Source organism: Corvus kubaryi, unplaced genomic scaffold (genome assembly GCF_017639235.1).
Source record: "Corvus kubaryi isolate FWS band 111438036 unplaced genomic scaffold, C.kubaryi_AGA036_p1.0 137, whole genome shotgun sequence".
NCBI classification, from domain to species: domain Eukaryota; kingdom Metazoa; phylum Chordata; class Aves; order Passeriformes; family Corvidae; genus Corvus; species Corvus kubaryi.
The window spans coordinates 15,173,939-15,197,134 of NW_024580671.1; the positions used below are offsets into that span (position 1 = coordinate 15,173,939).

Below are 23,196 nucleotides of genomic sequence, written 5' to 3' on the forward strand. Positions count from 1 at the left end.
TTAACAGTGAGAACGACAATATATCCCCTTACTATGATTTAAATTGTCTCCTCGAAAGAAGCAGGTGCTCCAAGCAAGAGAACCCAAACAGCTGTTAGGTATTCCATAACACAGCAGAAATACAAGACAAACAAAGATCAGAGAACAGACTGAGTGCAAATTAGAAGGAAGTGCAAAAGTCACTGCTCATTTCCCCAGCGTTTAGGTTGAAGCAACATGCAAATTGTTCCTGTGTGGGTAAGCAAGGGCTGCCTTGGAAGCAGATGCAGATGAACACTTCAGACTGTGGCCAGGCTGCTCCTGGTCTGGCCTTGGGCTGCAGTGCCAGTGGCAGAGAACACTGAGACACCATGTAACTGGCTCCAAAACGCCCATAGATCAGGGACATGTGTGATGGGTGAGATCACGTGTTATTTTTCCATTCAGTTTCTGTTTTCAAGCAGAATCTGAAAATCAGCTGTGTTCAGTTAAGTCCAACTGCATTAAGGACTTTTAGACTCATCAGGACACACTTCACTCATCAGCAGTGACACTGTCGTGCTGTTAGGTGATACTTTCCAACAGACCCAATCATTTCCACAAAATGCTGCAGCTGCATGCCAGAAAGGCTCCTTCTGTGTACAAACCTGACATCAATAGAGCATGAAAAATGGAATTGCCAGTAATGACTGCATAGCAAACGGGAGTTTTAAAGCCATATATACAGAAAGCAAAAAATCAAGAGCAGAAAGTCAGTTTTAGGTAGCAAAATTTAAAAACAATCCAAACACAAAATCCAACAAGCTAGCAGCCTGGCAGCAGTCTTTTTGGAGCTCTATACTGATTTTCAGCTCACAGCTGCTGAACACCAGCTATGCGCACCTTATGGGCAGCCCACATGCTATTCCTGCAGCTTTCCAAAAGGCCCCCCTTGGTGAGCTGACCTTTTAGAGAGATTCTGGAGAAGGAATGCAATGTTTTCTGCCTTACCAAGAGGAAGGTAAAGTTGTTGAAAATTAAGGTTTCAATGTATCCCAAATATAAATTAGTAGCCAGCAGTGTGCTAGAGAGAACAGAGGGGCTGCTCACACCACAGGTTAAATATTCCTGATGAGCTCTCTGCTGCTGTGCTGGTGGAACTAAAAAAATTGTAATCTCTACAGCCTTAATGTTCTTTATGCTAAAGAGCTTCCTACAGGTGTTATTATTGGAGTGACAGTACTATCAATGTCGCCTTATATTTGCATTAGGAAATTTTGTTCAGCTTGCTTATATTATTTCCAAACTAGGATTTTTTTTAGGCATACAGCTTGACATTTTCCATGCCCAAATACAGTCTTTAAAAAATTCCTAAAATGATGGTGTTTCTCTTTAGGAAACCCTTGGACTTTATCCTTTGGAAACGGTCTTGTCATTAGATGGGGACATAGTTTTTGTACTGTTACTTCTGTAATTTTGGTCAAACTCAGGCAAATGACTGCCCAAGTGAGTAAAGACTGCCACTTTTTTACAGATTGAAGGTGTAATGAGTCAGGGCGCAATAAGCACGACAGAGTCAGAATATATTCAGGCAAAAAAATTAAATGTGCCTGATGTCTGTTACAGAGACCAGCTGGCCTGACATTGCCCGTGGCATCATTATAATCTCTCTCTGTACAGCAGGGTGGCCTCATTGCTGCTGCCTACTGGGAAAGGTCCCTGGCTGTGCTAGTTTCTGAATGGTGCCAGTGAACTGTTTGTCAGAGTGCTTGTTGGTCCAGATCAAAACTGTGCCATCACTTATGAGTGCAGACAGGTGGGTGCCAGTACCCCAAGACTGTTTAATTTACTACTACAGCTTTGACCTCAGAGCTCCTGTGTGTCATCCTTACATACAAACGTGCTTCATACTCCATTCTGTAACAAGCTTGAGTTGCATGAGCAACAGAGAGAATCTGTGTTTGCCCAGAATTACCTGTAGCAAGCCAAACTTTCCTTGAAACTGCTTTTTTTGCCTAACCTTAGGACACCCTTCTTCTTACTTTGCGGTCCTGGGTATTGTGCTAGAAGCAGCCTGACTCAATACCTGCTAGGTTTGATGTGCTGACCAAGGTGGTACTGGACCAGACAGGGCAAAGGAGGACATTGGAGAACTACCAGTTAGGGCTATTGGAGACACCAGGAATGCCTGGGCAGGGGAAACTGCATCAGGCAGACACAACTGGTTGAAGCTCTGTGAGTAACATTTCCTGTTACATAGTGCCAACCCATTCCCAGAGTAGGTCCACAGTGCTACTTTGCATACTACTTAGCATATGCTCACTGAGATAACATCTTGGTGGAGAAAATAGTCTTTGCTTATTTTGTCCAAAATTACTATAATCCATGCATTAAAAAAGCAAATTAAGCTTGAGTAGAAAAGTTTCATTTTAGTGCTTTGTAACTTTATAGTGTATGTCTTTCCCACATCAATAATGTGGTTTTAAAACAGATTTTCTGACTTGTCATGTTAGGTAAAATGCATGTATATGTATTTATCCTTTCTCTACAAATATGCCATGAACATCCTGGTACTATGGCTAAGTCAAAACACTGTAGGAAATGCAATTTAGAAATTGAAAATTTAGATAACAATATTTTCATTAAAAAATTTAAGCATTTTTACTGGTTTGTTTCAGACAAAATTGCCACAGGACATCACTCAGGCTGAACTCAGGAAGGATGGCACATATACTGTTGAAGTGCTCTGTCTGCCCCTGCAAACATTACCAACTTACAGCTGTAGTAATGAGCTACTGAAGAGCATGTTGCTTTAATATTGGAGAAATGAGTTTAGAACAAAGACAGGCTGTACTTAATTACAAACATGCTCAATGATCACATCTGAGAGCTCTTCAGTAGTAATGAGAGCAGATATTCTATATTTGGTACAAGACATAGTAGAGGAATTTGACAAACTGTCTGATGGTAAAATTAAGGACTCATTGACTCTGTGGGGTGCTTAGAGTTGTAATGAATTGCCTTCAGATAGATACTTGAACTCTTGTGTTTTGTACCAGCATCTGTGCAAAACCAGACCTGAGGAATTCAGAGTTGGTTTTATCCACAAAGGAGACCATCCTCCAGCAGCATTTCCTGCTTTTCTGGTAGGAAGCTGTGTCATGTTTGCTCAAAACTTCACCAAGCTTTAGACATGGAAATAAAAGTGATGACCTAAGCAAAATAAATAAGATTTGGATGTCTTTAAATATTACATCAGATGGACTATAAACTAATGAATATAATCAAGGCTTTGCTTTGCAGTAGCAACATGAGACAATTGAGATAATAGGTCAGAGAAGGAGACTTAAAAGCAGGCAACCTTTTAATACAGAGCTTACATTAAATTTTATTTATTCATCAGATCCCTTATTGAAATGATGAGATTTGGAGGCGCAATATGTACTCATTCTGATGGCATAAAACCTCCTTATTGTTTGGGCTCAGTTGTAAGTGTGTGTATTAAATAAAAAGCTAACACAAGATTTAAAATGGGGTCAAAACCAGGGTGATTACATTTTTTGTCACATCTGGCATTTGGTGATTATTTCAGTGTCTTACAATGGAAGAGACCAATTCCATAAGAAATGGATTATCCATGCACATATCATGAGGCAAACCCAGACACCCTCTTCATATTAAAAAATGTTCCCTTATCTCCCAAGAATACACTCTAGATTCTCCAGGATTCCACACACCCGTTGGTGTATTTTGGAGTCAGGTGCAGTGATGAAATTGCAGTGCCCCTGTGAGGACACAGGTTTACATCACCAGCAGACATCACCACCCTCTCCTGCCCTTTATTTTCCTTGACCCTTTCAGACATGTTGGTCAGTATGTGATTGGAATAATCAGCGGGTTAATGAGGATTTGGCTGGCACTCCAACAGCCTGTGTTCCCAGGGTTCATACAGGGCTTGGGGAAGTACGCTTGATTCAAGGATGGGAAAAAATGGCCACAGTTAAGATTAAAACTCAACTGTGACCACATGCTCATGAAGGGAGCAATTAGACAAACTGCATGGTTTTGCATGACTGTATTTGTGAGAAATGCTCCCAATACCAGAGATTAGCAATACAACTGATAACCATTCAAACAATTTTTTTCAAAATGTCTATCCCACATTAAAATGAGAGATTTCTTTTCTCTCATGTGTTTGCCCTTTTTTTTCCAGGAGATTATTCATTTTTCAGCTCCACAAGACCCTTACCAGGTGCTTTTCATTAACTTCCTGTCCCAACTTCTCATAATATTCTATGGAGCCCTTGACCCCACACAGCTATCTATGTGCATCACTAAGGACTTCTGTGCCTCTTAAAATCTGGGCCTTAAACACTTAGGTGTCTATTCTTTTTATCAAAATGAATGTGGAAAGTCTCCACAGGTGCCAGTGGGAGGTCAGAGGGTTAATACACACTCGGGGTTCAGGGTTGTACAACATGGGGAGAAACTGCATCTTAGATTTCAGGTTGCATACAAGGACAAGCTGAGTGTGCACGGGAACATCTTGGAGACAGTTCAGATTCCAGGTTCTCTTTAGGGTCCAGAAAGCTCAGCTAAACATAGAAGGGATGATGGGGTCATGGTGAATTCAAACTTTTGTGAAAGGGAGCAGATATTCTCAGCAACAGGCCCTTTTTCTCACCATCTGCGCCATTGTACAGTACTGCAATATCTTTAATCCCAAAAAAGGGAATAATTTTACACTCTATTTTTCTTTGTTTCTACACAAAGAGACAATAACAAAGCACTCTCTGGAAATGCAGTGGTTCTAAACATTCTCCTTGGTTGCTTCTGAGATTGCGTAGGAAGTCAGTAACTGTCAAGTATTCATGAGTAACTCGGCAGGTCAGTAAAGGGAATGCAAAACTGGCTCAAAAACAGGTCAGAAATGGTGTCTCTACACAGAGCTAAATCCCATGTAATTTGGGAACTGATGAGTGTTTCTCCAGTTTTAATTGTGAGGGAAGCCTTCTGTTAGAATATTTTGTCCAGCATTACACTTCTCCTTTATCTAGGGAGCTGGCAGGGGGAGAGGACAGAAGCTCTTCAGGCAGTAGAAGTTGAATTTAATGGGATTCACAGAAGAGATTTAAGGAGCTAATCATCCTTATAGCAGCTCGAGTTCAATTTTTATCCCCCAAAGCTACTAATTTTTTAAGCATGTATTTTTGGCAGTGCTTTGCAGCAAATACCTCCCCTTGGGGCACATTGAAATGTGCAGGCTGTATTACATAAATGAGCTTCTTTGCCATCTCAGTAACCCATAAATGCCAGTGACACATAAAACTAGGTATTCCCTTATCTCAGCAGGCTGACCTAGTCATAGCCTTACACTTAATAAAGTCAGAGGAGGACACAGTGGCAAGCAGAGTTGCAGTGCTTAGATGCCAGGATCCAGAGTCAGAACTGACAGTATTGGATGCCCACAAAGTACTATCCAAACATGAGGAAGGGTCTACACCAGGATTCAAAAAAATTGGCACGTTCACCCTCTTCAGCCAAAGTAAATGCCATAGATGGCCATATGTTTGATATTCCATACATATATTGATATACATATGTATTCCATTTTGGGGAAATAGGGTTAGAAAATGCAAACCAAGCAAATGATTTCTTTGCATATATTTATCCCTCCCTCAGTTACCATATTTTGAGTTCAGTGTCATTTAAACTAATGAAGTAAGAAGAATGTTGTCCACAATTTGGAAGGAGATCCTTGGCACTACTTGGGCACCCCTTATGCCTCTTAGACACCTTGTTCTGATTGACACAATGCTTGTCAAGGAGCTGCAAAGTGCTTTTCACAGGGTGTAAATAGGTAGAAAAGTGAAATAACTGAGAGTTTTGTGGTTTCTATCAACTCACTTTAGATGGGAGAGATACACAGCCCTGCTTTCCTTGAGTTCCCAAAATTCCTGGCTTATTTGAACCCATCTTGCACAAGTCTACTATCTCCATAACACATCTTCCTTAAAACACAAGGGCATTATTTTAGCGTACTGAATGCAAGGACAGCTGAGCAACTCACCTCACAGCAGTTTCCTTCAACAGGAATGCGTGTCCTGTGCCTATATGGCAGAAGAGGGTCATTCATTTGTGTCTGGGCTCACAGCCCTGCACTGGGAGACAGCCAAGATTTGTCTGAAGCCAGCATTCTTGCTGCCAGGGGAGGCAGGCTCCAGAGGGTTTCTCAGCAGTTGATATTTACTGCAGTTAGAAGAAGAGGAGGGCTGAAATCAGCCAGATGTGGAAGGGTTGAGATGCCACCACCATTTTCAGCAAGTCTTCCAAAACCGAAGAGAGCCCACATGCAGATGTCAGAGGGTCTGTCCATCCAGGAGTCCCAGAGGCAGAACGCCCAAATGGCTTCTGGACACAGGAGGGCACAACAGGCTCTGAAAACACTCAGGAGTCCCTCTGCTGACCTCAAGTCCCATCTTAGACAGCTGCATAAAAAAGTATCGGGGGGTTGACTACTTCAGTTTTCAGAATTAGCACACAACCCATGAAATGATCCTCCCAAAAGCTGTCACGTTCCTCAAGCCCTCCTCTGAGTCCTTAGAGTTTTTCAGCTACCAAGTGCTTGGGAACACGGTCAAATATTTTCTGTATTTGTTTGGATAGAAGCAGTTTGAATCTTGTAGGTTAAGTACTGAGACAAGGCTGTGAAGTTTAGAAAGGACTGTGAAGATGCAGTGAAAAACACTTGGAAGGTATTGGGATGTTACACAAAATTTTTAGTGATTGTGGAAAGGCCAATGATAGAGAGACATCTTGAAGAAGAAAAAAGTCAATGAAGATGAGGAGCCAAGGCTATATGGGTCTTCCACCTGGTTGGTATCTTGTGTGTAGCAACTGTGGCCATGTTGAGTCAGGCAGAAAGAGCCATACATCTCACCACATGAATAAAGATGGAGAATTAAATGCCAGAGAGAGTACCTGGATCTTTTCAAACGTATTTTAAATGTATTTATCATGTAGTCACAACACTGAAAAGTCCACAACTGTAGTTCATTTATTATATCTTTTCTACCTAGGTAGAAAGGCACGTCAGCATCAGTGTATATTGCTCATGCTACCTGAAAATAAAATACATCCTGTTTCAGGAGTATCCCTCTTTCTGACATCCTTATCCTTACATTTGAAGAGAAAGATATGTAAATTGAGATTGTCAAGATTGTCTGTGGATTTGGATGATAAATTTGTATTTATTCCTGTAGAATTTAGGAAATGGGATGTTTCATAACAGTTTTGAATTATATTATTTTAAAGGTTTTTGATTTATTTTCTTTGCGCTGCCATGTTGATAACCTGAAAGATATGCAATATTGCACACAATAACCGCAGAAGCAATTATTACACTGGTGGCCTACTAAAGGCTTATTTTATCACATTTTTACAACATCAATATGCTCCTTAGAATATATGATCATGTATATCAGATGAATGCCAAAACCCAGTAATCACACAGTTACTAGGAGCTACTCCTGCACTCCCACAAAAGCTGCACTCATTTACTTTCAAACTTGTGGCTATGAGCCAGTGTACATGGGCAGCCTAAAATTATTAAACAAGGAGCTGCTTCTTCAATTGTGAGAATCTCTCTGGCTGTAGACCTTCAGTAACTTCTGGTGCCACTAAATCAAAAGCCTGACACAATTACTGACTCTGTGTGGGAACTTCTTAGACTTGCTTAATTTCTCACTTGACCAGGACTGAGCTTTCAAATCTTCACAATTTCTGTGATATTTGTAAACTGCTGATAATACAGAACTGTACTCATCAAGCACTGTTTGTTACATTCTGGTAAGAAAAATAATTAGTATAAGCATATTTATATAATTACAGTAAAAAGCTTTGCTTTTCATGGTGCTAAAACTTATTTTTAATTGGATTAACAAACTGAATTAATTTTATATAATTGCCTTGGATTCTGTAGTTCATCTGTTAAAAATCATTATCCCAGCTGGCCCCTAGCAGTCTTTCCCCATGTCTGACCAACCAGTCCTGAATGCAGACACATGTGAAGTGCTGCCTCATGCTCCAGGGGGTGATGGAAATGCAGGAAGCTATCAATAGCCAGCTCAGGCTAATGAAAGCACATCTCTGCAGGGCCTGAGCAAGCTGATGATTGGTTGTTAATTATGTGGGGCAAGTTCAATGGCATTTCCCTGCAATAGGTTATGTCTGCTTGACCATGATATCTACTCAGTTAATACACCCATTTAATTACATTGCAGTCTTCATACTGGCAAAATGCAGAAGCTCCTATTAAGTGGATGATTCAAAAATAATTGGGATTGTAGTCTTATCACATAAACTCGTAAAGAATTTTCATTGTGTATGTATGCAATGGAAATACCAAGATCTACTTACCGTTTTGGTATCTGTCTGTTCCAAAAGAGAGTTCTCAGCCTGTTCCATGTAGCTCCCCTTTTCATCCTCACCCCTGCATTTCTACCAAGTGAGCTGTCTGTGACTGCTTCTAAAAGCCCCTCTGCCCACATTTTTCCTTGCTTTGTGAAAACTTCTCTGCACAGAGATTTTACAACATTTATGGAAGAAGAAATATTGTGTCATCCAACTCAGTTTCTCTTCTGCTTTCAGCACATCAACCATTATATTTTTTTCTTGGTATCCCACCCTATGGGAGTTTTTATCTGACCCCTCTTTAAGGTCTCCTTCTCCTCTCCTGACTCATCTGCTTTTCTCCTACATTTCAACTCTGTTTTCTTTCTGTGCCTACTAGTTAGTTGGAATCAGTCTGAGCTTCCTGGCTGACGCCTTCCAGATCCAACATTTTGCTTGTTGCCTCTCTCTGTTTAGATTTGGGTCTCATCTCTCCCTTGTCTGAATCAGAGTAACAGCTACAGACTGTAGCTGCACTCCTCTGCCTCCTTCTTTTTTTTTTTCTCTCTCCAAATATTAGTAGTTTTGTCAAATCTCTGTCTGTCTCTGTGTTGCTTGGAAAAGGGGTTGTCTTTGTTACAGTAGAAATAGAGCTCTTTTGAGGTGTTGTGCCCATACATTTTCTGAACTTGGTAATGTACAGCTCATGTAATTGGAAAAGGACTATTTTGGACCAGTAAGAGCATTTAAGGGCTCCTTTGACACTGCAGAGTCCAGATTTGTTTAGTTTCCAATGCAGAGAAAGAGTCCCAGTCATGGAGTAAAGGATGTCTACTCTGATATGTACATTTAAGGTAGAGCCACGGGAAGCACTTTTGCTCCTGAGACATGGTCTGAACCCAGCCAGCCCATAAACAACCATAAACAATGATAAATAGCTCAGCTGCAGGTCTGTCTTCCTAGAAATCATTTTATATATAGATACGAAAACATTCCAGTTAAGCAGTCAGGTGTTTTATCATAGCACCAAGCTCTGACCCCTGGGGTCACATAGGATCTGCTCAGAACTGGAGTCTCAATAATTTTTTTTGTACTCTTTACAGACCTTTATACAGCTTCCAAATCTGAATCACAGTAGCTGTATTCACTGCCTAGAAAAACAGTTCCTATTCATTATCATCCCGCCAGTACTCCTTAGACTGCCAAATTGCCATCAGTGCTTTTACTCTTAGTTTGTATTTATCGTCCTCACTAGCTTAGCTTCTTGTGTTCTGCGTTCTTTTAGGAATGATAATTTAAAAAGATACCCTGCATTTGTTTGAAATAATACCTTTTCTCAGTGGCATGTCCAGCTGCAGGCTAGGGTGCTGACTTGCACATATCCTACAGCCATTCATCACAGTACAAGACTGTGAAATCGCATCACTGGTAGCTATGGATCCATCACAGGAGAGGGCTGTGGGACCTCACTTCTCTGCCGTGTCAGGTCAAAACAGAACGGGGCTCCAAGGGTGCCAAAGAGTCAGGGGTCAGCTTTTCTTTCTGTAGCTGTGTGGGCAAAACTAGAAGTCTCATGAAGTATTATTTTTTGTCCATTTTTGGATTTTGGATCGTATGTAAAGGTTCACACTTGATAACTAAAATTCTGGGTGAAGGATTATTGCCATCAATATAATCTCTAAAATTTTTGTATTATACGACTGTGTGTTTGTAGCCATTTTATCTTCTTGGGCATACTGGCAGACTATTTTTCAGGTATATATAATGATGTATGCCTTTTCTCTTAGAGTGAAACTTATTTCACTGGAGTAATCACAGTTTCCAGTCTACCTTTTATCAATGACATCAACTTACCAGCCTAATGCTGCATTACCCCAGGAAAATCACGTTGTTGTGGTATAACCTTTCCCCAGAGGAGGCTGAATTGCTTTTATTACTTCCTGCTTGAACAACTGCTAATCTCATTTCTGGAGTTCTTCCAGCAGGATGAGTATACTTCTGACACGATGGATTCAAATCACCCTTGCCAGGATTTAACAGACCGAAATATCTTTCTTCAAGGGCAGAGATTTGATTTCTTACGGAATCTGTGATTTGAGGACAAGTGAGGTTTTTGCCCGGTTCTCCATTTATCATCCTGTTTTAATGAACTTGCCCATATTTTGAGTTTTCTGATTCCAAATTGATAATTAATTGCACCGACAGCCAGACTCTATAAAGATTTATAACCTGTAAGTCTCATAATTTCTGTCCCCATTCAAAATGTAAACTACCCAGAATTAGTTGTTCAATTCCTGTTTTCCTGCATTCATTTTCCAGACTGTAACTTTTTAGTTTGCTAACCTGAACTGCTAAATCATCTGCTTACTTTTAAATCTAGTATTCAGATTCCCGAACTTTATTGATGTACAAAGAAGTAAGGTCTAGGGCCAAGAGCTTATGAGCAGTCACAGCACAAATGCATACCATACCCAGCCTTCACCAAGGTAATACTGTGGCTGTGTCCTCAAAATACTCTGAAGGGACACTCCCATTTCTAAACTAACAAGTTAAATTCTCCTGAGATGAGGCAGTAAAATTGCAGCAATGAACTTCTATTCAAAAAGCTCTCAGCTTTCACATTGAATACAATGCCTACAACAGGGCTCTCCTGGGTCTGGGGAAGGAGGTCTGAGGATGGTAGCAGAAGAAGAAAACAGGAGCCTTTCCCTTGAGCACCCAAAGCTCCTTCCCACCCCCGTCATTCCCCTTCTCTACCAGCCATCACACAGTTCCTGCAGTGACAACTACATGGTATGTCAGCCTGCTCAGGGATCTCTAAACACTATTACTGAAGAAATTTGTGTACCTTAACTTCTGCTTTTAGCTGGAGGTATTTTTTTTATGAAAGTCTGTCCCTTGAGCAACACCCTTTCAGTTCTTGGGGAAGAAAAAAGTTAAGCTGGTTTCTTCTGCTATGAAGGACTGATCCAAATAAACATCTTAGAGAAATAAGTGGATATTGGTAAGTCCCACGGGTCCTGCTGTGTCTCCATTTCCTCTCCCGGTCCATAATGTGCATTTTTCCTCTTAGCAGAAGGATTTAAGACATGGGCCCGAGACTAATGGGTTGCTGCTATTTAAGAGAATTTGCAAAATAGGGGAGTATCTTATCAGTGTGTCTTCTGAGACGATAAAGATGAATTTAAAGTCAAAAGCTAAGTTGTTTTTTTAAGCAACTTATATTGGATAAAATGGGCCCAATCACGTTTTTAGTATCACTTAATGCATTGGGATCTCTAAAAGCCTCACTGTGCTGTTGTAATATAAACAATAACAACCATAACTGATTCCTTCTGGTGATGGATCTGATCTTGTGGAAGAAAATCCCAGACATAAGAGTAGTAAAAAGAGACTTATTTAATTATGTTGAGATAGCAAGTTGCCTGAATTCTGACAGTCCAGGTTTCTCATTTTCATAAAGGGTTTGGACCTGTCTGTTTCCAACCTGTTCTGTCCTACTCAGTGGGAGCAGTTTGATATGGACTGAAGAGCAAATCTAGGGCACACAGTGTTCAGGGCACAACAGCAAGGTGAACCTACTGGAAAAATTATTAGCAAAGTATATAGTATGAAGAGTGAAAATCTGATTTTCTTTCCCTTAACTTCACTGCCATATAAATTTCAATTTATCTTTAAGGTTATTACCGACAGGAAGTTACTTATTTTGAAGCTGATAACATACATGTCTGTAGTCTACCACTTGTGGTTTGACTATCCAAAACATAAGCAGTTTTCTCAGCTCAGAGGTTTTAGAGCAGTGTGACTCTTCAAAAGGGACTGGATTCTGAGACAAAACTGTGCACCCAGATATTAGGTCCATTAACAACGAACTGCATTTCTAAATGGAGAGTGTGACTTATTTGATTATCCATTTAGTGAGAACATGATTGCTGTATACCCTTTAGAATACAGTATTTAAATCAACTCAATTCTCCATGGATGTCTTATTAACTACTGTTTGGTAGAAGAGTGGCAATTACTTGGCTCTAAAATTCTTTTCTCTCCAACATTAAAACCTTAAAAAACATTTTAAGGCATCACACAAGTGTCCATGTGGCAGTGGGCAGGCAGTTTCCTTTTCAGCTTGGGCAGTCAGCCATTCATCTCCTGCTTTTTTTTTCAAGGTTAATGCTTCCTTCATCATGTCTTAGTGGCAATAAAGTTTTTCTAGGTGGATTTATTCTTTCCTATTCATAGAAAACAAATGTGAAGATCTTATAGATTAATTTCTTTCAAAGCTGCAGAAGTAAATACATCTGTGGCAGAAAAGTCTTGTCTGGGTCAGTTACACTTTTCTTCTCTCTGCCTTTTTTCTCTGATCTGTTTCTTACCTATTTCCTCACCATCCTCACCCCTCCTATTCTCTCTTCTTTGGCATTTACCCCTGAATTCTGTTGGGGTATTAATGCTCAAATCAATGTATCCATGAAATGTACCTTAAATCAGATACACCTACATCATATATACTGGCCACCCTAGGTATTTGATATGTGCGTGTTCTCTGACCTGTGCACTTTGTCTTGTTCATTTTTGCTGTTAGTTCATGTCCTTAAAAACTAAAATGTTTTGAAAAACATGCTTTAAATAGATATCTTCAGTAGTGATGATTTCATGTGTCTCAAGCAAACAATGGAATTTAACTGCATATTATCTTAAGAAATAGATCATGCCACGTGAGAGAGAAAAGAAAGCAGCCTTGGAAAACTAACCCATCGTAAAACTCATCTGTGATCACAGAGCAAAAGCTGAGCACTGCAATAAAATATGCCAGCCACACAAGATCAGTTAGGACCTCCCTTTATACTGTCATTAGCTGGGGAGAGTCTTGAACCTCACAGAAGAGTGGAACTCTGGGATCTTGCTTTTTGGTAGGCATGGTCACTCCTCTGCTTGCAAAAGTACACATGCAGAGATGGGGCTTCTAAACCAACTATTTATTTTCTCAGAAAATATGATTGGGTAATTTTGGAGTGTTTTGTTTAAAGTAATTATTATTGAAGGGTCCCTTCCCTCTCTCCCCCACCTCCCTTTTCAGGGTGGCACAGTTGTCACAGGACCAGGGAAGTGCATCTATGTGCATGTCCTCAAATTAAAGAAGGTGTAGGATGAGTTGGTGGCCACAAGACCAAGGAGCACAGACCTGCTTTTGACAACCCTGTGTAGACCCCACTCTGAAGGGGATGAGCTGCCCCCACTGAGGCTCAGCCTGACCCTCCTTCCCCCTCCTCAAGTCTAAAGCTGTGGTAGTGGTACAGGATCGCATTCTTCTTGCAGCATGACTGTAGTACGTCCTAACTGGCATACGGAACATGCTGAGACAGCACTGAAGGGAACCACAGCTCACACAGTCCTGTCCCCATTGCCGACTGGGAGCAGGTACCTCTGAGACCCTACAGAGCCCTTGCAGAGCCCTTCAAGGCAGCCTGGTAATGAGCTGACAGCAGTGCTGTGGGGCTGGTTGGGGCCCCAGAACTGAGCCTGGAGCAGGGATGCTTCTAATTAACAGTGGAGACAAATCCACTGAGGCCAGTGCAGAGTCAACAACACTCCACATGCATGTTTGCATGAGGGCTTAGCTTCAGTTGTTTGCTCTCATGCAGAATGATGCAAACTAACATGTTTCAAAGCTACTGGTTTCTCATTTGTCTTGAACTAGAGCAATACATGTGTTTCATATGTTAGCCTTTATTTTGTTACTTGAAGTAGCTGAACATTTAAAATTCAGTATCTGTGGTTTTTTATACCAATTCAAGTCTGACACAGAAAGCTTCTTTGACATTAAAATCTAAGTTACAGGGAAAGACAGTTGCTAAATGCAGGACTAGGTTGCACTGATTGTCACATCCAATTTTGGAGGAAGTCTTATGTTATACAAAAATCTTTCTCTGAATGTCTTACCGAAAACCTCATCATCCAGTGATGAATAGATATAAATCACTCTTGAAACCTATCCTACTAGATGTATTAAAAAAACAAATGTCTGACACACAACCAAAACCAGAACTAAACCTGCAGGAAAGCTTTTGAGTGATAGTGAAATTTATCCTGTTTCTTCTCTTATCTTTTACATGGAACATCAAATTCCAGCCATTAAAATAGAAACTTTTATCTACAAGTAACAAGTATATTGCAGTGATTCTCTCCAAGCTTTTATGCATAGAATTAAAATGTACACCCTGAGAGCAAGTGTAATAAAAACATGGACTATGCTTCTGCAATGGGCCTGTTACATTATTTTTATTATGACAAATTCTTAGTGAACAACTGATAAGCAATAATCTCACCAAAATTAGCTACATAATTAAAGTGTTTAGCTTTTTCAATATTTTTAGTAGAATGTTTTTCAGTTGCAGGCTGAAATACATGATTTAGAAAAGAAAGACCACAGTTCTGATATATGACTATCTCCAACACATAAACTGGCTGTGGCTGTGATGTCCCTGCTGGAGGCTGAGGCTGCTGTCATTAGTGGAGAGACCCTGACATTCTATTAGACAGTTATTCACTAAAAAATATTCATTATATTCAAAGCTCTGCCTGAAGACCTGCCTAAAATGCCACAAGCAGTAGTCTCAGCTGGTATAAATGCATGCAGCTTTGACAGGGTGGAGACTGCCTGCTCCATCTGAAACATCTGTCCTGGGTTCCAGTTTTCAGCACCTCTGCTCTCACCACCAGCAAAAAGAAAAAACTTGCTAAATTTTCTTCATTGTTAATCATTAACCTGTGGCTGCATTCCCACTTCTAAAACAGCATGTACCTATTCGTTTGGTATGATGCTATTATACAGTGATTTTTTTATAGTAGTGTTTTGAAAGCTTCTGTTATTTTCTTAACACCTCAGGCTTTCTTATTTTATTCTACCACCTCGATCCATGCAACAAGTCTCCTGCTACAAAGCCATGCACACCCTGCAGATTCCTCCCCCTTCCACCCCCCACTGCCACCACAAGGATGGTCTGATGCCAATCCCAAAGCCTCTGTCCTCCTCACATGAATGGGCCCTGACGTGCTGAGCTGGTTCCCGCAGGCAGAGTCCCTCTGAAGATGATGCTGTCTGACAATGTGAATCAATTCTACATTTCTTTATCTCATTTCAGAGCAGCACGACTCCTGGGGCTGTGACACTGAAAACGTGCCGTGTGTTACCCATCCCAATCAAAACACTTAATGGTGGTCACCGTTCTGGACACGCTTCCACCGGAGCGGCCTAAAGACTGTCAGAGCCGGGGGCACGGAGCAGGCGCCACGCTGAGCCCTGCTCCCGCCGCAGAGCAATCTGCTGCCTGATGAGATGTTCCCATCTTCATGCGTCAAGACCTTAAGCCTTTCTTCTTTGACACAGAGATTAAGGGCAATCCCGACAAATTCAAAAACAGATCAAGTGTAGTACTTCAATGAGATGAACCACTGCCCTACAAATTGCCCAGCCAGCCTGGACTCCTGGACTTCTCATGGGAACCTGTCCCCTCTAGTTGCACAGGTTTGGCAGCACCAGACAGCACATCTCTCTTTTCTGAACCCATTGTGGCAGTGTCGGCTTCACATGAAGTACTAAATCAGAGCTAGCTGGCTACACACAACCAGGTCAACACCATTTTTTAAATCTTTACTACTGTACAGCTGCCAGGCACACATACCTACAGATGCATAGCTGGGAAATGACAGCCTAGCAAGACATTCATCTGGCTTCTGATCCTGCCTCCAAAAAGCCTTAGGGACAGGGCTATTTGGTGAGTTTCAGACCAAGCACCCCTGCCCCACAGTTCTTGCCAGTTTACTTTTCAAAACAGCAATTCTGTCCCAAATGTCCCTGCCATTTACAATCATGATAACAAGTGGTTGAATTAAGGTCAAGAATAAGGTTAAGAATAAGGTCACTATGGCATAGACAAACAGAATTAATGTGTTAGGCAAAACAAGTGAATTATTGTGAACCTGTGTCTTATTCTTTTTAACCACTATTTTATATTGCCTTTATATATAGAGATATACACGCACATTTTTATATATATACACACACACACATTTATATCCATTAACATGGAATGTGAACTTAAGATGCTCCAGGCTTCTGCTAACCAACAACTGAGACTTCCCTCTAGTGGCCAATTGTTATTTAAATGCTAGTGATTGAAATCTCATCTGCCTCTCATCTTAAAAAAGATAAATCAGTTTGTTTTAGAAAAATATGTATGACTTTCCCTTTTGATAAGGTTTATGGTCATTGCCTAATTGTAGTAGAACAGCACAGGCTGTTTTCTTATTAAAGCAAAACTTTGGAACTGAGCACCTGTAGTAAAAAGGACAAGAAGGAAAAACAATCTCAGCTAAATAGATGTTCTTGTTGGCTAATTGTTCAAGTTATATAATTATACCAAAAAATTGTGGTTATGTACTGCTAGAAAATTAAAGCTATAGTATTCACTTATAGGCAGGGTAGCCAGTTTTCTTGTGCTTCCTCATGTGGTATTTGTGCCTACAGGCCATCACATAGCCTAGCAAAGACCATTTTCCCTCTCCTTACTGGAAATCAAACTATTCCTGTCCATGTCAGCATTCTTTTATATTCATCTGTTCTCTGACTTGTCCAGAAACTGTTGCAATTAGCTGCCTTTTTATTTTTTCCTCTCTTTTGTTTTATTCTTGAATAATCTCTTCAAAAACATTAATTCTGGAATTCCATGTTTGGAGTCCTCATTGTGTAGGTTCTTCATCTACTGAACTGTTTGTATGGCTCCCTTGTATCTTCCTTATCTCAACAGCTAGGAAAATGCCCACTTTCCTCATATTGCTGGAACATCACTAGTCAAATTCCTAAGCAAAGGGAAAAGGGTCTCCAGCTTGCCTCGTCCTATACCTGCATAAAGCAGGTGCTTTCCAGGAGATAGTTTTGGCTTGCTTCAAAAAGTAAGGAAATTAATGCAACTGCTTTGAGTGTTTGATTGTCCAGCTGGTTAGTACTCTTCCTATGCGAAACCTACAAACTTCCTGGCAATTTTCAGTTGTTTGACAGACTTTTAAGATTGGTAAGTCTTTCTAAGTCTCTTGGAACAATAACCAGACAAATAATAATTTTTAAAAAATATCTGGAAGGAGAATGATGTCCTATTAATCTATTTTATGCTGTTTGTTACCAACAGATAGTCTGGTTTGCACCCAGCAGACCGTGCTGCTCCACACTAGCAAGGGCTCCTGCTGCCTCTGCCATTTGGCTGTTTTTCTCTTTTCGCCCTTCAGGCCAGCTACCCTACTGGCTGTTTCTCAAGTCTTTCCAAGAAACCTCAAATATGATACCTTTGTTCTTTCATTTTCTCTGTCCCAACAGTTTCATTTCCACTACCCCTTCTTACCACACCTGACAGGCAAACTTTTCGTGCCAGCATGACCATAACTCTCTTTCACTACAGTGCATATACTGCAGAACATCTACTTGGAATATATCCTGAACACTGGCATTTAGAAAACTTAATTTGTCCCCTTAATCCTGTGAAGTCTTGAAGCCCTTTAGATCTTTGCAAACACAAGGCAGAGGAGTGGGCTGCTATCCTCTCTCAGGTAACATGTTGGGTTTCAAAGCCAAAGCATCCCTCTTCCAAGGTCTTTGGACATGGGAAATAGGGCAGCACCCCCTGGAAGACACATATCAAGTACAGTTTATTGTCAAAGGTAAATGTAGTTCATTCCTTAATGGAGCACTACTTTTAATTGGTAATTAAAAATAGTAATTTTAAAAAGTTTGGCACCAGACTTGGACTGTCTAAACTTTCCCTCTTTGAAAGCTCAGTTCTGAAACCCATATTTGTATAGCATGGTAGGCTGGGGATCAGGACCTCCTCATCACTTACATCCAAAATGCGATAGAAAGCCAGGCAGAATTAAATCTAAGCAGTGGCTCAGATTTTTGACATGATGCCGTGGGGGTTTTTTCAGCTGACAGGGAAACCACACTATCTTCTAAACTTCTTTATTTTAGTTGAGCACCTTAGGGCAAGGCAAAACAGGTCAAAAGGCTGACTGGGTCCTGGTGACAGGAGCTGTCTGCTGCCCTGCCTCTCTCCAATTTAAACATATGCAAACCCATTACTTGCCAGCTGGCTTCAAATTTATCCTGTGCAGCTTTCCCAGAGGGACAAAGCCAGTGCTGCCAAATTCACACTAGGGCAAACATCTTCAATCCCAAATGAAGAATCCATCCTTCAGGTATTGAACATGACCAAAATTTCTTTACCAGCTCATTTACATGTGAGCACAGTAAGGAACATCGTGTATATTTTTGCTGCCAAAATTCATGAGAACATAGGCATCACCATTTTCCTCCTTGCTAACAGTCACAATGGATCACATCTACTGTCTGTCATAGTCCTGCTGACATGTATTTATCTTGACAGTTTGGTCTAAAGTTTCCACTTCTCATGTACAAAGAGCAGCCAGAGATCCCTTCAGAGATTAAAACATGATGGCCAGTTGGGTTTATTTTCACCATAGGGGTATCATTTGGGGGTAGATTCCTACAAGCAGCACATTCAGTTATTTCCATCTTCCCACAAAACCAGTTGCTGCTTCTGCCAGCTCTCTGAAATGTTCTTTCCTAAGGAAGATGAAGGAGGAAAAGAGAGAAAGAGCGGGACAGAAACATGGCAAAGGACAATTGCTTTTCAGAAATTATTGGAATCTCATCCTCTTTCTGATTTTCTCCCCAATTCTTTTTCAGAAAAGAAGACACTTCCACATTGTAGATAGTATTTCTTCATATATAATTCCTAGGGCTTCTGTTTTAAAATGGACCAGACAGCATGAAAAGAGAATTTGGTTCCCAAAACTTTGGCCACTTTGCCTCTGCTACATGGAGCCATGAGGAAACTGTATTTTCCTAGGAACAATGTGAGAATAGATTACAAGAAAAGTTACCATTGGTGTATCCTCTTTAATTCCCTCAGGATTTATACAATCACTTCAGTGAGAATAAAGCCAAAAGCAAAGATATATCAGTAAAATGAAAATGCAGCAACTATACGTATTAGTACACTTTGGGGAAACATGCACAAGCAACGTATGTGTGTCTCCAAAAATTGTTACTGTATGAAATCTTTCTTCCCAACTAAGCCTAGGGAACTCAGACCCCTCTTTTCAGGAAATATTCTTTAATTGAAACAGAAACAGCTGTATTTCATATCTCCCAGACAATTTACATTGCTGCAAAAATCAACATATACCTGTACAAAACCCAAGGCAGCCAATACCTGAAGATAGTGTGAAGATATTTGAAGATGGAAGTGCCAGAACTGAGTCTGTGCAGATGACAGGAGCTGAAATATCCAGGAGTTTCCAATTACACATGGAAAGGCTGACAGAATGGCTTCTGATTCAGTGATAAGATCCTTCTTTCAAGCATCATGCCCACACACCAACTTTTGGATGCATCTCCTGAAGCACCTGCATCTCTTGGAATCCATGGTTCTCCTGCAGTCTTCTATGCAGAACAGCTGCCCTCCTGCCCAGTCTGTTTCCATTCATATACAGAATAGACAAGATATGAAAAGAGCATTGCAATGGATTTTGTGTACTGTAAAAGATTATATCTAAAAATTCCTCACTTCATATATATAATTTAAAAACAGATACCCATAATTTTGTATGTCAGACAATTCCTTTAGGACAAAAAATCCCTATCTGGGATCCTATCTGAGGGCTCTTAATTTCAAATCAACATTCTCACTTTCTTTTATTCACTCTTACAGGTATGGAACATGACTGTTTCAGGTTTTTTTTCTTTGCAGTAATATGACTAAATAAATAATAAAAACATCCATGGAAATAAAATTCAAATAGTAAATTTCAATGGGAAACGGTCAGACAAATTTATATTTTTTCAAATGGTAGCATGTGAAGGTATGCAACTTCCTGTAAATAATTTGGTGGCAGTAATGGAAGTTCTGTAACATCATGGGAACAGCTTCTGCCAGAGTTGTTTCATGCTGTTTTTCCCCTTTGAATCCTTAATTACAGGATGAATCCGATGTGATTTTTACTGCTAGTGTAAACAGAACAAACAGTGAAATTTTAAAACCACATTTATTTTTAATACAAAATCTGTTGCACTATTACAGAAGTGAGCCTGTGTTTACCCCCACATGCACAGATAATTCAGCATCTACAATTAAATAAGAGTAAAATGGTATTTATTTTTTACCAAAACCACTGGCAAATCCTGTTAAGAAATGTTCTCTTTGTGCTTTGTAATCAATGTTCATATAATTCATTTCGGTTTCTATTAAAAAAACCTGATCAATGGAAAGCTCAAAGGTGCAAAAGAAGCTTATTACAGCTGGCTTACATTTGGGATTACTTCAGTTGTGCTTTACCTACAATATATACATGAAAGCTGCAAGGTGTTCTATGGGCTAATGTAGTGCACTGGCAAAAGCTCTGAATGGTTCAGCTGGAATCTGTAGTAAATGAGCAGAACAATTCACTATTTTGTTTTCACAGCAAAAAAAAAAAAAAAAATTAAAGTAGATGCTTTAAAATACCATGCACACCATTGGCTGTAGTACTTCTTACACAGTACAACATAAGCTTTCTTGGTTTATTTGTCTGGAACACCTAGAAGCATATAGCATCTACGCTTTAAGTGTATTTACAAATTCAACAAAATATCTACATATAAAAAGCTTACTTAAAATTAAACTTGATGCAAGTTATGAAAAACCAATTTATTGGCAAATGAAACTGAGCATTCCTTCAACCATAGGTTGCTATAAAAATTTATATTTGGAGGTAAACATTTGATTGATATAGTATGCGAGAAAATAATTTTTTAACCGATAAGGGTAATCCTTTACCAATAAACCGTATTAGCACTTGTCAGATGGAATGCTGTGGTTCTGAGTGATAACCCCCACACTGCTTCAGGCTGGAGATAATTACAAAGCTGCCACACTGATCAGGCTGGGACACAGAGGGAAATGCGCTCTCACTGATGGATTCAACTGGTTTGGGTTTTTAATGATTTATTTTACAAGAGCTTATACCTTGCTGTGTTAGTAAATAATTTAGCTCTGGTTGTATTTTGGGGTTTTTGTTTGTTTGTTTGTTTTCATTTTTAAGTATTCTAAGGCCATGAAAACATGTTGTGCTGTAACTATGTAGAAAGCTTTTTTTTTAAGGATAAAAATCATACTCTTCATTATGTAATTTGAAATACTTTGAATTTTTCATTTTTAGCACAACAGTTTCATAACACTTCTTTTTCATCACATTTTTCCTTTATTTGGCAATGACAATAGTCTGCTAATCACAGTTTACTGCACCAACTGATTTAGTAGTACAGCGCATCACGGAATGCATATTGTATAAAGGCACTGAATGTACTTTGCCCTGTGTTTTCTGGAATATTTTCTCTCATTTTTAAAGTTTTTCTTTTAGTGACTGTACAAATTCCAAAATGCATTGCAATGCGTATCTTTTATGCCCTAAAATCAATTCAATGTGTTTTGATGTAAAAATAGAACACTGTACTGCTGTAATACTTGATAGATTAAAAAGGCTATAAAGTAATAGGAGCAAAGAGCAGATAATAGGGTCTCATTAAGCATCAGCAAATGCAAGTGTCATAGTTAAATCATTTAGCAATTATATACTGTACATACTGTTCCTAACTGTCTTGCAAAAAGACATATGATAGCTAGACATTAAGTCACCAATTTCACAACAATGTCCACAAAGACATTGAAGTTCTATATAATACTACTATAACACTCTGACAATGAGAACGGAATTCATATCCAGGGATTCAGCTGAGGACTGCATAACAAATTGTCAAACCATGTTTTTATAGTGTACACAAGATTATCTGTGAATTGAGTAGGGTCTTTTTTTCCATGCATTATACTGTGTTTTCAACAGGAAACAAAATTACAAGTTGATGTTATTGTTTGTGTCAGTTCCTTTAAAAAAAAAGTAAAAATACCCAAGTTTTGAACAAAATTTGAATTTTCTATTTTGATTCACACTAACATACCACTTACTGTGTCATTATGCTGTGTAATGGTATTGACCTGCATATTCTCATAGCATTAACATCTGGTGGTGAGGAGCTCCGTTACCTGTGTGTTCATAGTATGAGAAGGAGGATGTACAAGTGCTTTAAACAAACTGAAGATACAAGGGGATCGAGTTCTGTGGTTACACAAATGAATTCATGGCATTTACAGGAGAAGGAGCCTCAGAGCTTTCATTTCCTTCTGCAGGTTCTTTCTCTTTTTTACCACTGTATTGTCCAATAAAGGAGCCATCCTCATTGAACTGACCATTTACACCTTCTCCATAGTCAACTAAACTATCATCACTGTCTTCTTTTTTCACAGTTCTGTCTGAAGGTGTCCGGCTTCCTTTTTTTAGAGGTTTATGGTCCTCTGCATCACTGGAGACACAAACAAACAAACATGGAATTAACTGATGTATTATTTATTAAGACAAAATCAGCTGTGCATGCAGAGTTTATGAAAAGCATGTGTGCAGCCCTATAATCCTTTAGGAAACCCACATCACATTGTAGAGACAAATCAATATGATGCAGTTCACATGAAAACATGGTGTAAGAATGGCTTAAACAGAGAATGTCGTCAGCAGAGGAAGGAGGAGTTGTGATTTTTTTTTTTTCCCCATCGTGCATCACTTTTCAGTGGTAATACCTGGGCCCTTGGCTTGGAAGTCATTTAGATGCAACTGCAAGCATTAAGAAGTGGGTTGTAAAGTTATAAAAAAATAATTTGTTTGTTTTCCAAAGTAACAAGCTTATGA

The 23,196-nt window shown here is 39.7% G+C and overlaps 1 protein-coding gene and 1 long non-coding RNA gene across 22 annotated transcripts in view; one reads left to right on the forward strand and one right to left on the reverse strand.

Annotated features, from left to right (window-relative positions):
• Window positions 1-20,961, forward strand: part of LOC121659665 — a 32,959-nt gene extending 11,998 nt beyond the window's left edge. The window contains exon 2 of the long non-coding RNA XR_006014411.1: window positions 15,492-20,961. This is a non-coding gene — a long non-coding RNA (uncharacterized LOC121659665). The remainder of the gene's footprint in view (window positions 1-15,491) is intronic.
• NRCAM (neuronal cell adhesion molecule) overlaps window positions 20,448-23,196 on the reverse strand; it is a 149,611-nt gene continuing 146,862 nt past the window's right edge. For all 21 annotated transcript variants that reach the window (XM_042018000.1, XM_042017999.1, XM_042018023.1 and 18 more), the window contains one exon: window positions 20,448-22,816. In XM_042018000.1, coding sequence (XP_041873934.1) covers window positions 22,579-22,816 — 238 coding nt within the window. In that variant the 3' untranslated portion in view covers window positions 20,448-22,578. The remainder of the gene's footprint in view (window positions 22,817-23,196) is intronic.